This window comes from Hylaeus volcanicus, unplaced genomic scaffold, assembly GCF_026283585.1.
Source record: "Hylaeus volcanicus isolate JK05 unplaced genomic scaffold, UHH_iyHylVolc1.0_haploid 12050, whole genome shotgun sequence".
In the NCBI taxonomy this organism is placed as follows: Eukaryota; Metazoa; Arthropoda; class Insecta; order Hymenoptera; family Colletidae; genus Hylaeus; species Hylaeus volcanicus.
In genome coordinates this window covers 49,127-61,561 of record NW_026533043.1, presented here as the reverse complement: position 1 = coordinate 61,561, position 12,435 = coordinate 49,127, and the positions used below count along the sequence as shown (strand labels likewise).

The 12,435-nt window shown below is 31.7% G+C and overlaps 5 protein-coding genes across 6 annotated transcripts; all 5 read left to right on the top strand.

The window, feature by feature from the left end:
- The first annotated feature begins 122 nt into the window (after positions 1 to 122).
- Positions 123 to 1,721, top strand: LOC128882520 (uncharacterized). The gene has a single exon (XM_054134131.1). It carries the CDS (start codon positions 639 to 641, stop codon positions 1,551 to 1,553), a length of 915 nt encoding a protein of 304 aa, XP_053990106.1. The 5' UTR covers positions 123 to 638; the 3' UTR covers positions 1,554 to 1,721.
- A 378-nt stretch (positions 1,722 to 2,099) lies between these two features.
- On the top strand, positions 2,100 to 4,511 carry LOC128882519 (endoplasmic reticulum chaperone BiP-like). Its single transcript, XM_054134130.1, has 2 exons — positions 2,100 to 4,055; positions 4,110 to 4,511. Exons 1-2 carry the CDS (start codon positions 2,235 to 2,237, stop codon positions 4,290 to 4,292), a joined length of 2,004 nt encoding a protein of 667 aa, XP_053990105.1. The 5' UTR covers positions 2,100 to 2,234; the 3' UTR covers positions 4,293 to 4,511.
- Positions 4,512 to 4,640: 129 nt separating this feature from the next.
- LOC128882540 (uncharacterized) lies at positions 4,641 to 6,126 on the top strand. The gene is made up of 3 exons (XM_054134168.1): positions 4,641 to 5,100; positions 5,148 to 6,048; positions 6,105 to 6,126. The coding sequence occupies exons 1-3, from the start codon at positions 4,641 to 4,643 to the stop codon at positions 6,124 to 6,126; spliced, it is 1,383 nt and encodes a 460-aa protein (XP_053990143.1).
- Positions 6,127 to 6,143: 17 nt separating this feature from the next.
- On the top strand, positions 6,144 to 9,084 carry LOC128882518 (uncharacterized). Of its 2 annotated transcripts, XM_054134128.1 has the most exons (6): positions 6,144 to 6,676; positions 6,738 to 6,981; positions 7,030 to 7,314; positions 7,450 to 7,476; positions 7,549 to 7,695; positions 7,754 to 9,084. In XM_054134128.1, the coding sequence occupies exons 1-6, from the start codon at positions 6,350 to 6,352 to the stop codon at positions 8,845 to 8,847; spliced, it is 2,124 nt and encodes a 707-aa protein (XP_053990103.1). In that variant the 5' UTR covers positions 6,144 to 6,349; the 3' UTR covers positions 8,848 to 9,084. The 2 variants fall into 2 exon arrangements, with proteins under 2 accessions (XP_053990103.1, XP_053990102.1); XM_054134127.1 differs by having other exon boundaries at positions 7,450 to 7,695.
- A 2,484-nt stretch (positions 9,085 to 11,568) lies between these two features.
- Positions 11,569 to 12,356, top strand: LOC128882538 (uncharacterized). Its single transcript, XM_054134166.1, has 2 exons — positions 11,569 to 12,034; positions 12,086 to 12,356. The coding sequence occupies exons 1-2, from the start codon at positions 11,746 to 11,748 to the stop codon at positions 12,163 to 12,165; spliced, it is 369 nt and encodes a 122-aa protein (XP_053990141.1). The 5' UTR covers positions 11,569 to 11,745; the 3' UTR covers positions 12,166 to 12,356.
- The last annotated feature ends 79 nt before the right edge of the window (positions 12,357 to 12,435 follow it).

Genomic DNA, 12,435 nt, shown 5'->3' with positions numbered 1-12,435 from the left:
CGAAAAAACGAAATCTAAAGTATTACTCGAATTTCAATTTTTTTAATATAATTTTTTATTAATATAAAACTTATTGTTAAATACAAAGATTTTTCCTACATTAATAACGAAAGGTTTACACTATGCGGTACATACCGGTTTAGTTAAATAACTTGGAAAACATTTGTATAAGGATTTAATCCTAAAAAAACATGTACTTTTTTCTCAACAGAGATAAACCAGAAAAGAATTATTGTTTCTGCTGTCTCGGTCTGAAACTCTTAGGGAATTTCTTGGAAAAATAAATATCCGAAGTACGACATGATATTGCATGTAGAGTCTCAGTTAAAGGTATAAATGTGATAACCTAAATACATTACACGAAGAAAATCAGCAGGGAAACACTTCATTAAAAATCATGCGCACTTCTCTTTTTGATATATGAAAAATTTGACGCTTAGATTATTTAATTTTTTTGTTGATAAAATTATACTACCACAGATTTTTTACATAAGGCGTCTCTAATTACGTTAAAAATAGACGATATATTATCTATAATCTTCTATTCCTCAATTTATCGTGTTCAAAATCTTTTTAAAAATTAATTGACTACATTTTTTTTTAATAATAGTTATAAAAGAATTTAAAAGCACACTACTATGTCGCTTACAGAAAAAAAAAAAAAAAATTTCCTGCAAGATTTCGCCATAGGAGGTGCATCAGCAGCTATTTCAAAAACTGTAGTTGCACCAATCGAAAGGGTTAAACTTTTATTACAGACTCAGGATAGTCATTTAGATATGGTTTCTGGTAAAGTTGCAAGATATACAGGGATTACTAATTGTTTTTACCGTGTCTCCGCTGAACAAGGAATCTCTTCGCTGTGGAGAGGCAATATGGCTAACTGTATACGATATTTTCCAACACAAGCATTCAATTTTGCTTTCAAAGATACATTTAAATCATTATTTCCAACGTATAACCAAAACAGTGAATTTTGGAAATTTTTTGCAGTTAATTTAGCATCCGGAGGTTTAGCTGGAGCTAGTTCTCTTTGTATAGTGTATCCATTAGATTTCGCGAGAACGCGGTTAGCTACAGATTTAGGTAAAACATCACAACGCGAATTCAAAGGACTTACCCATTGTGTTACCAAAATAGCCAAAACTAGTGGACCCCTTACATTATACCGAGGCTTCTTTGTTTCCGTTCAAGGCATTATAGTTTATAGAGGCGCTTATTTCGGTCTGTATGATACACTCAAAAGTTTATTGTTCGATGATACAAAAACTAACACGTTTGGAAAATGGATGGTTGCGCAAATCTCTACCTCACTAGCTGGTGTCATTTCGTATCCTTTTGACACAGTGCGTCGACGTATGATGATGATGGCTGGACGGCAACAGTCTGGAGGAGAAATTCAGTACACTAGTACACTTGATTGTTGGAAAAAAATAGCCAGGAACGAAGGATTGCGTACTTTTTTCAAAGGAGGATGGTCAAACATTTTACGCGGTACAGGCGGAGCCCTTGTTTTAGTTTTCTACGATGAAGTTCAAAAATTTTTGCAATAATAACTTCTATTTATACGATTAAATCAATTTTTTTTTATTTTTAATAAAAAAAACCCTATTGTACTACAAATAAATAAAATTTAAATGGAAGAATGGTTTCGTATTTTTATCGATTTTATTTTAAATATTTTTTCAAAACCATGTATCATAAGGAAATCGTTTTACAGATATATTTGTTAGTATGTAAAAACTTGATGTCTTAGTATGTTACCGTAAATTGTAATTGTAATTGCATAATAAAATAAACGTAGAAGGTACTTATTATTATACATATAGTTGATTTTCAAAAAGAATTTGAACGTTTTCATTTTAAACAAAGGCGTTTAGCTTGACGAATAAAAATAAAGCACAATTTTTTTTAATTCTCTTACTACTTTTTTTTTTTGTATGTAAAAAAAAGATTTGAATGTTTTTTAGGATATCCAGCGTGAAGTGTAGACCATGACTACAATTAGTCTGATATTGGCATGCATTGATCGGGTTGCCACACTAACTCCCAACTAGACCCATATGGGTTTTTTCAATTAAATCGTAGACCTGTGCCATTTCATTTTGAACCATACCAATAAGTTTTCCAAGGTTTCGAAAGGTAGTACCAAAAAAACTAAACCATACATCTTGTAAGAAAGTAATTTATTTTAAAAAATCAGTAAAACATAGTAAATATTTTATTTTTTAACAATGAACAATAAGGCAAAGCGTTGTGGGGCTTTGTTCTCAAAGCTATCCAGCGCTTTATCGTTATACATAATTTTCAACATTTTGTTTATTTCAAAAATTTTTTCTGCTAACGTTGAAGGACCAATTATCGGGATTGATTTAGGAACCACATATTCATGTGTTGGTATTTTCAAGGGGGGCCAGGTTACCATCATTCCGAATGATCAAGGTAATCGTATTACACCATCATATGTCGCTTTTGCTGAAAATGAAAGATTGGTGGGTGAAGCTGCTAAGAATCAAGCTACTGAAAATCCAACACAAACCCTTTTTGATGTAAAACGACTTATCGGAAGAATGTTCAAAGATCCATCCGTTCAAAAAGATATTCAATTATTTCCCTTCGCTGTTGTTGATAAAGACAATAAGCCGTATATAAGTGTTCAAGTTGGAAAAGAAAAGAAACTTTTATCTCCAGAAAAAGTATCGGCAATGATTTTAGGAAAAATGAAAGAAATTGCTGAAAATTATTTAGGGCAAAAAGTCAAAAATGCGGTTGTCACTGTTCCAGCGTATTTCAACGATGCTCAACGACAGGCTACAAAAGACGCTGGAACGATTGCAGGGCTTAATGTCATTCGTATCATCAATGAACCAACGGCTGCTGCTATTGCTTATGGTCTTGATAAAAAAGCAGAAGAAAAAAATATTCTTGTATATGATTTAGGCGGTGGAACATTTGACGTTTCTATTTTGACGATAGACAGTGGCGTTTTTGAAGTCGCTGCAACCTTTGGTGATACTCATCTTGGTGGTGAAGATTTCGATCAACGCGTAATGGAACATTTTATAAAAGTTTTCAAAAAAAAAACGGGGAAGAACTTGAAACAAAATAAGAAAGGATTACAAAAGTTAAGACGTGAAGTTGAAAAAGCTAAGCGTGCACTTTCTAGTACACATAAGGTTACAATTTCAGTTGACGACATAATGGAAGGCGCTTCAATAAACGAAGAGTTAACTCGCGCTTTATTTGAAGAGCTTAATATGGATTTATTCAAAAAAACATTAATACCTGTACGACGTGTACTTGAAGATGCTTCAATGAAAAAAGAAAAAATAGATGAAATTGTATTAGTGGGAGGTTCAACTAGAATTCCCAAAATTCAAGAACTTATTCGAGATTTTTTCAACGGAAAAGAACTTAATCGAGGGGTAAATCCTGACGAAGCAGTAGCTTTTGGTGCTGCTGTTCAAGCTGGTATCTTGTCGGGCGAAGCTCAGGAAAATGAAATGATTCTTTTAGATGTAACACCTTTAACTCTTGGGATTGAAACAGTAGGAGGAGTTATGGCGCCACTTATTAAAAGAAATGTTGTGATTCCAACAAAAAAATCACAAGTTTTTTCAACCAACTCGAATAACCAGCCAGGCGTGTTGATTCAAGTTTTTGAAGGAGAACGACCTTTAACAAAAGACAATCATTTATTGGGAAAATTCGAACTTTCAGGAATACCTCCAGCACCAAGAGGTGTTCCTCAAATTGAAGTTACGTTTGAAGTTGATGCAGATGGTATTTTAAAGGTGGTAGCTGAGGATAAGGGCTCAGGAAAATCGCAAAACATAGTTGTCAACAACGACAAAGGACGCTTAAGTCAAGCAGAAATTCAAAAAATGATTCAGGAAGCGGAAAAGTTTGCTGAAGAAGATCGCCTTCAAAAACAACGCATCGATGCTAAGCAGGCTTTTGAAAGTTATGTTGAGATTCTGAAAAACTCAGTTGAAGAAAATTCTGAGTTGGCGGGAAAATTAAGCTCTGAGGACAAATCTACCATAAATACTGCGGTACACAATATAACCCTATTTTCCATTTATATTTTTTAATATCGTTGATTTCAGGTTTCTGATGGAAAATCTTGGTTAGAAGAAAACAGTAGTGCTGAGGCAGATGAAATTAAAGCAAAACATAAAGAAATTGAAAATATTTGCGCTCCCATAATCAAGAAGTTGTACGGCGCTGGTGCTGGAGCTGGTCCAGATATGTCAACCGATGATTCGGATGCATCTCATGACGAGTTGTAGTAACAATTTGACATTCATAATATCTGGAACAAATTTATTTTTATACTAGTTGCAAAGTACAATATATTTGTTATAAAAAATTATCAAAAATTAAAAGTAGTAGTTAATGTGCTCAGTTCTTTTTTTTTGCACTGCACTCTTATGCATCTGATGAAACAGTGAAAATGATACAATGCTTTAAAGAGATGTTTTTCTTGTTAAATACAAGTTTATGTTTAATAGTTCTTTGTAAAAAAAAGCAATCAAGAAGAATATCAAACGTAAATTACAGTATCTTTTCTATATGCGAGACTAAAGAAAAGATATTTCAAGCGTTTTTTTACATGTTAACTTGTGTTATATCACAAAATGATTCACAAAAATGACGTTGACGAGATGGACACTGAATCAAGTATTGAGCAAACGCTTCTTTTGTGCTGGACATGGTTAGTGCAAATTTCTATAAATGAGAAGACGCAAAATGCACTAGTTTACAAATTAACACATTATGGGCTCTATAAAGATGAAAAACATTCACAGTCTAATGATTCCATATTAAATTTGGATTTTATTTTAAACTGTTTCAAACAAGAATTAGGTTATAATTTAACAAACAAATTTTCATTCAATATTTCAAATGAGTCTATAGCGGAATGTTTAGCACACCATACTGAAACGTTTTTTAATCGGAATTCCATCATTATACAAATTTTGTATGGTCTTATTTACGGTATATTAATGTATCGCGATACAGGGCTCACTAGTATTATCAGTCAGAATGCTGAGTGTCCGAAACAAGAGGTTATACAGCTAGATTCTCATATAACTTGTAAGTTTTTTCTAAAAGCTAACAAACCTAATATGATAGTTTTTTAGATATGGAAAAAACACCGTGTGTTAACTCTCAATCCCCAGAGAATGAAAGCACTTCCGTCATTCCTATTGTGGTATACGTGCACCCGATAAAGCACAGGACTGTGCAATCTTCGCCCAACCGATTACTTGTAAAAAACCAGCAATCGCTTCAACTATTACTCCTTCTACAGGAATGTATTTTTTCTGAGGAGATCTCTTTTTTGGAAACAAATTGTTTTTTTTGTATAGTGGTGAATCTTTTGAGTTCATTATGCGCCTCCTTCAACACATTGTTACCTTATGCGCAACAAGCAATTATTATAAGTGTTATTCCATGGATATTGTCATGTGTCGCTCATCATCGCCTATTATGGAATCATCCTTTGATAGAAGGAAAATTAGAATTAATACTTCTTCACATTCTTTCTCATATTGACTCTTCGTCTTTGTTTAATAACTCAAATTTAACTACTGTACACTCATTTTGTTATACATTTCTTAACTGTTCTCCTTACGAAACCAATCCGAGGTTAGGTGAATTGACTAGGATGGGTGATGGTGAAACGATATTAAGCTGGCTGGCTACTGGTGAAGTTGTCAATCAAAAAGTTGTTGTACGACTCCAAACGGGTGCATCGGATAAGCATAATTTAAACAAGTGTAACAATTGTTTACACAGTCCTTGTTTATTTCAGAAACAAAGCAGTTGCAGTCACTCTTTATACGATTTTTCAACTGGAGCCTCACTTCGCGTGCTTCTTGTTGTTTTAATTTTCATTAAATCCTTGGCGTGGTCAGCGTTAGATAGTGGAAGTTTGGATAATATTTTATGTCTTTCGGGTCCTGTTTCGAAAAAAGTAACACTTGGTTCTGACGGTACATTACATTCAGGGTCCGCACCCACCCTCTCAGAAGATATTTTGTTTGTACGCCATCTTGCTACACAAATCGCACTAAAAATTTGGTTTTTCCAAATAGACGTTTCACCTTCCCTGGCTGAGCAACATGATTCCTTTGTTTTTCGCATTCCTTTGTGTTTTCTTCTAGGAAAAAAACTGTTATCTTGTCTAAATAACGTTTCGCGTATTAAACATTTCTCTAGGATTTTAGCTTCACTTTCTTCTCCTTGTTCATTTAACGTTTGGAATTTTTTAACTGTCCTTTGGCGTACAGAATATTATAATGTACGTTTAGCTGAATCATTCCCACTGAGAGAGAAAGTCATGAAAACATATGGAAATCTATCTTGTTATGAAGGTCATGTATTACAGTGGATTCGTCGATCACTGCAACACAGTGGGGAGAATTTGAAACTTTTAAGTACTTCCATTGCTCGTCAACACTCCGATTCAAAATTTTACCAGAAAGCTTTTTCACAAACTTTGAGTCTTACAGAAAATGATTCGAAAGATGTTTTTTTTTTGCTAAAAGATATTTATTGTCACATTAAACTTTCCGCTATATTATGGACTTTTCGACCGTTGTTCGAAATAGTCCTATGGATGGTATCTCCAGATACATTCAATCACCTCACATGCTTATCTATTCAGGTAGCACAATAATGAAAGAATTTGTTCTAACAAACAAAAAATTTATTGGTTTTTATTCCAGAAATCAATAAAAAGTGCTGCAGAAATGTTCAAATGGTTTGTTTTTGACAAAAACACGACGCCGAACATTCATTTCGCTACAGTATCGAAATTCTCCACCATACTGGACGTTGTTTTCTCGATAGAAGATTATCCAGACTCCACCGAATCGTCGTTTAACATGAACTCACTTGATGAAGTTTCAAAAAAAACCGAAGGAATCGATTCTGAGAAGAAGACAAAAAATGAACAGAGGAAAGTTTACAGTAAGAGGCGTTTTTTTTTTGTGACACAAACTTGTATTCTTTTTGTAGATAACATAAAAGATACTACAAATGTCACGAATAATCAAATAGTACAAAATAACTTTGATATGAAAGAAAATTCTCAATCAAGCTTTCTAACTGGTCCTTTATTAATTGAAATAGGGCGACAACTTGTTATGACAGCATTTTTATATGTTACTATCCAAAATCAAGCAGCAGTAGGCCAGGTGCTTTATACTGTTATAAAGCATTGGTGTTTTAAACATTACTCTTTTTCCTTATTTATTATTGAAACTAACTGCTTTTATTCCTGTAAAGGCACCCTATCTCAAGGTATAGTCGTATGTTTTAGGCTGACAGTTTACATAAACATGCTGAACTGGCTTCATTTATATTTATTTGAGTTTCTTCAAAATGACGACGTCGTCAAGCCCACATACAACAATTGACTTTTTGCCTACTTTTCAGGTTCCATGTACAACAGAGATAGACCAAGTAAGATGACAAGTTCTACACTACTTAGATTAACAAAAGACGCCGCTTCAAAAGATCTTTTAAAACATGTAGAGCAAAGTCAAAATGATGAAAACACATTCAACCAACTTGTTGAATATATTGATGATTATTTCACCATATCCACAGGCCTTCCTACATCACTGACGACAATATCGGTTTTGACAAGGTCGCTGTCTTATTTTTGCGTCCCGTCACAAGGTCGAATTTTCAGCAATATGGTTTTGTTTGTTCATTCACTTCATATGCTTGTTGTTAGAATTTTTACTTTACGAATCCTCTCAGTTAACAATACGGGGACTTTATTTCTATTTTAAGCTTGAAGGTTTTCTACAAAGTATTTTTTACAAGAAAAAACATACAGGATATTCCCTTAATCACTCAACATGTTTTACTCCTTATATTATTGGTAAATGGCTTTGGGATTGCATAAGTTATCAGTCTTCGGGAAATGCTGCTAATGCTCTGAACGAAAATAGCAGTACGGTGTCGTCTACTACAACAATTCAGAATTTTAAGCAAAATAAAAATCCCTTGCAAGATTCCTTGTCTTACCATATAACCTCCGAAGAGAGAAAAAAAAATTCTATTTTTTTTGAAAGTCATAGTGGAAGGACCATTGTGCATCCACTTCTCACTGTCTTACTACATTCTATGTCTTCTTTCCTTAGTCTCTTTCTCACAGAATCAAAATGTTATGTACTATCGTCAACATGTTTGGAATGGATAGAATTTACTTTTTTTCAATTAAAACTTCATATCCTAAAGAATCATAATACAGAAAAAGAAAATCCCACACCTGCAGAGAACATCTTTTCCTTCACTTTTGATATGGATGACATTTCGATACTTGAAAAATGGTTAACCTTAATTGATATTGGGGATAAAAATAAAAGAGACGTTGTACAAAATGTGCTGCTTTTGTCAAAGAAGATAACTAAAAAAATTGAAACATATTATGCTACGTTGTGTCAAAAAACTCTAATTGGACGACTGCTAATAATGAGTGGTGTAGAACCTCAGATGCTTCTTTACGGGCTAAATAACGAAATAGAGACAGTTCCATTAGACAAGACATCAAATTTCACTTTTGGTGTGTACAAGAGAAACAATTTACAATCTGGATTCCCAGACATGATGTCATCGATGCAACCTCTTCTTTTTCCGTTACTTGGACGTCAAATATTAGAAACAAATTTGTGCTTTTCTTGTCCACCATTTTCAAAAAAAGAGTTACCGGTTAGCAACTTGTTATTGTGGATAATAGGTCAAGCTTTCAAAACTGTTTTTTTTTCGTTTCCGCTACTTTTACACAAAAATTCAACCAGCGAACTCAAGTTTTGCGATGCTTGAGAGTTTCCCATGTTAGGGTTGATTCCTCTATGCGCCTTTCAATCACTAAACTAAAGCACAAATGTTTTGAAAAAAGCTTGCGTTTTTAATGTTTTGAATAAACTATTAGCGTAGTCAGCAAGTGTTCCAAAAAGCATTGCAAAACCTTTTTTTAACCTAAAACATGAGCGCATTTTTAAACGTAAAAAAAACATGTTTTCTTTTTTTTGCTGAACAGAACAATACAAGAAATGTATTTAGATCAAGGAAAAACCATTAAAGAGCATTTATTAAAAAAATCTAAGCTGGTTGCTCACTTGTACTATTTTACAGGTTGAAAAAAAAAGTTTTCAATTTCTTTTTTGAAAATTTTAATAGTATAGAATGTCCGATGAATATTTTTCAGGTTTTAATGTGGTGATGCACTAAAGACTTAATTGATCCAATTATGGTAGATTTTTTTCTTTTTTTACCAAATCCACAACTGGCTTTGTTTTAAAAACCGCTCTATGCTACAGTAGTAAGAAGATCTTTTATATTGACATGGATTGGTTAAGTTTATTCATTATCTTTTAGTCACTCAAAACAATTTTAAACAACAAACATTGATGAAACTATCTTTTCCGAAGGTGTTATCAATTTTTTTTTTACAAGAGAGTCCAATGGAAATAATTTTGTTCCCAAAACTTACACGTTAACTTTGCTTGGCTACTGTTAGGTTTCATTAACTTTCAAACATTTCTATATCCTATTAAAAAACAAATTTTGATATTTTAACTTTCCATCCCTATCAATATTACCCAGCTTTCTTTAATCATGAATCTATTAACTCATTTGTCAGCATATTTTTCATATAACCAAAACAACATTTTATGTTATCGTAAGAAAATTGAATTATTTGTTCTTAAAAAAGAGTAGTTTTTTTTTTTATTTTTGCCATTAAAATTCATGATAGATGTTGTTAACATGAGGTGATTTTTATTACTTTTAATCAGTTTCGGATGATTGCGGTAAATTAAAAAGTTGTTAAAATGATGCTGTTGTCGTCTATATTTTCAGTGTTGAATACAAGTTTTAATTTGTTAACGCCATTGTTCGCAAAACATTTCAGTTGATATACTCAAAATACGAGGTTTTACGTAAAGCTTGAGTATTCATAATGATACAGCCAAGATGTCCCCTTTAATAAAAATTAACTATATTACTGTAACAATTAAAAAAAAAAATGAGGCATGAAAAATAAGTGTAGACAGTCTTTAATTGTTCATTGTTATTCAACATATTGAAAAAAATATAAATGAAAAGAATAAGTAGTATGATGCTTTGTAAACTACGTACCACATATGAAGCCTAGCATTAATGATGTTTCTACTACTTTTACGTTTTCTATTCGTGTTAGTGCATAACACTACTTTTCTGCATAACATTAACACCAGATGTAATAGACATGACTATTTTTTTAAAATTTATCTTCTTTATGGCACTAAATAAATATGATTAAGAAATTGTGTTTTTAAAGTCTTTTTGTGCGAAAAATTTTCACCATAAATTACATCTTTGCTTGTAGTACCAAAATTTATCTTTCACGTGCACGTATAGTACTGCGTTAACATCTTTTTACGAGGCTTAATAAACCTCCACTGACTCGTTTTTTATTGAAATTTACTTTAAAAAACAAAACGTTTTTTTTTTTTAAAGGGCTACTTTTGAAAAGATTACAGTTGAGTATGGCGTGAACTAAAATGTATTAATGAAAGAACGAGTCTCACAGAGTTAAGAAAATATCGTAATAATGTCTCAAAAAATGTCAGGAGACACAACTATGGTTAAAAGATACAAATCATTCATAATCACATATTTCATTTTTTCTGAAAAGGGTATTCAATCTATATTTTTTTTTAAAAAAAAAAAAATTTTAATAAAGGAATATATTCGTTTGCTTGAATAAATAAATCAGCTTTCTGAAAAAAACTAACCAAAAAAAAATTTTTTTTTGACGGGTAAAAGAAAGGAAAAACAAATATAAACAGGTTAGTAATTAGTAAGAAAACATCTAGAAAAAAAATTCCGAGTTAAAAGTAAGCACCATTGGTTAGCTTTTATTTGCTACGATGTGTGGGTAGATAAATTTATTGTTCAGGCGATTAAAAAGACAAATTCCCTAAATGTCAACCTGAATAATATTCGTGTCATAAAATATTCAATGTAATGTGTCGCAAGTGTTTCTTAATTTATTCGTGAAACCAATATTTTAGACACTATATAAAAGCATTATAAATTGGGTACTGAAGGAAAGTTGTAAAAAAATTGTGATGAGAATGCTGGGGATTTAGTAAAATATGCTAATAAGACCTTGACAGTAAATCAACAATGTAACCAAAAAAATATTCTTTTTAGCGGTTTTTTTAAAATGTTAATACAAAACGAGTTCAGTACAAGATAAATGAGAAGTTTTGTACAATCAGTGATTTGGTCTCATTTCGCTATATTTTACTGTGCTCTTAATACATGCGTGCTAAAATGAATGGAGTCTGCATAGTGTTCCTTAAACACTACTAACGGTAATTCTTTCTGGTTGTGCGCAGTTAACATTCTGTCCTTGCAATAAAATGAAAACGGTAAATTTATGCTAAGTTATTATATATTCTTGTGATGCTATTTGACTAAGAAACCTTTGTTTGTCCTGAGAAAATTGCTAAAATATTAAAATAAAAACAAATTTTAAAAATTATTTAAGTAAAAATTGAACAATATTTGAATTATTTGAAAATCAAATTGAAAACATCTATCCACATAACTTTAAAGTGAACCACACGCACTGTTCTGCTGACCACATTGCCTTTTATTTTAACAGTCACTTAAAAAATTATACAGAAAACCTTGTTAAAATTAAAAAACCAATCATCCCTTAAAATAAAAATGGCCCAATCAGGATTAACGATTCCTTCAGATGTATTACAAGCATTTACTAGCTTGAAAATTGAGCGTAAATTTAAGTATATGATTATTCATGTGAATGAAAAAAATATTTCATACAAAACAGCAGAAACAACTGCAACATTTTCTGATTTTAGTCGAGAATTCGATGCCAAACTAGCTTGTTATGGTATCTATGATAGTGAATCAAAAAAAAAACTTGTTCTGGTTCATTGGAATCCTAACGACGCTCCAGTGAAGAATCGAATGTTAGTGTCAACTACCTTAAAAGGTATTAAGTCTTCCATTAAAACGTTTATTAATATTTTTTAATTTCTTGTAGCGTTACAAGATTCACTTCATGGACTCGCAAATGCTCAACAAGTTACTGATTTAACTGAACTCAAAAATGCTTGTCTTTAGGGACACATGATTTTTTGCTTCTATACTGGTATTGGTTTTGATAAACTATCCTATTATATTTTATGTTTGTAACAATTCTTCTTTACAAATTTTTTTTATTATTTTGGGTATTTACCAAAGATAATAATTTTTTTCTCCATTAGCATTATAATATCAACAATATTTACCATATGTCATAATTTTAAATCAAATTTTTCAATAATCTAACATTATTCAAAGTTAAAACATAATAAATATAACTTTTTTATTTATTGGATTTACGTTCATTGT

What these genes read in the sequence shown, in the direction of transcription:
- LOC128882520 (XM_054134131.1), top strand. Translation starts at nt 639, where the DNA reads ATGTCGCTTACAGAAAAAAAAAAAAAAAATTTCCTGCAAGATTTCGCC.
- LOC128882519 (XM_054134130.1), top strand. Translation starts at nt 2,235, where the DNA reads ATGAACAATAAGGCAAAGCGTTGTGGGGCTTTGTTCTCAAAGCTATCC. An exon ending in AATCTACCATAAATACTGCG is followed by an intron (nt 4,056 to 4,109) that starts GTACACAATATA and finishes CGTTGATTTCAG; the next exon opens with GTTTCTGATGGAAAATCTTG.
- LOC128882540 (XM_054134168.1), top strand. Translation starts at nt 4,641, where the DNA reads ATGATTCACAAAAATGACGTTGACGAGATGGACACTGAATCAAGTATT. An exon ending in GCTAGATTCTCATATAACTT is followed by an intron (nt 5,101 to 5,147) that starts GTAAGTTTTTTC and finishes ATAGTTTTTTAG; the next exon opens with ATATGGAAAAAACACCGTGT. An exon ending in ACCCTCTCAGAAGATATTTT is followed by an intron (nt 6,049 to 6,104) that starts GTTTGTACGCCA and finishes TTTTCCAAATAG; the next exon opens with ACGTTTCACCTTCCCTGGCT.
- LOC128882518 (XM_054134127.1), top strand. Translation starts at nt 6,350, where the DNA reads ATGAAAACATATGGAAATCTATCTTGTTATGAAGGTCATGTATTACAG. An exon ending in TAAAGGCACCCTATCTCAAG is followed by an intron (nt 7,315 to 7,449) that starts GTATAGTCGTAT and finishes CCTACTTTTCAG; the next exon opens with GTTCCATGTACAACAGAGAT. An exon ending in TTTTTGCGTCCCGTCACAAG is followed by an intron (nt 7,696 to 7,753) that starts GTCGAATTTTCA and finishes GCTTGTTGTTAG; the next exon opens with AATTTTTACTTTACGAATCC.
- LOC128882538 (XM_054134166.1), top strand. Translation starts at nt 11,746, where the DNA reads ATGGCCCAATCAGGATTAACGATTCCTTCAGATGTATTACAAGCATTT. An exon ending in AGTGTCAACTACCTTAAAAG is followed by an intron (nt 12,035 to 12,085) that starts GTATTAAGTCTT and finishes AATTTCTTGTAG; the next exon opens with CGTTACAAGATTCACTTCAT.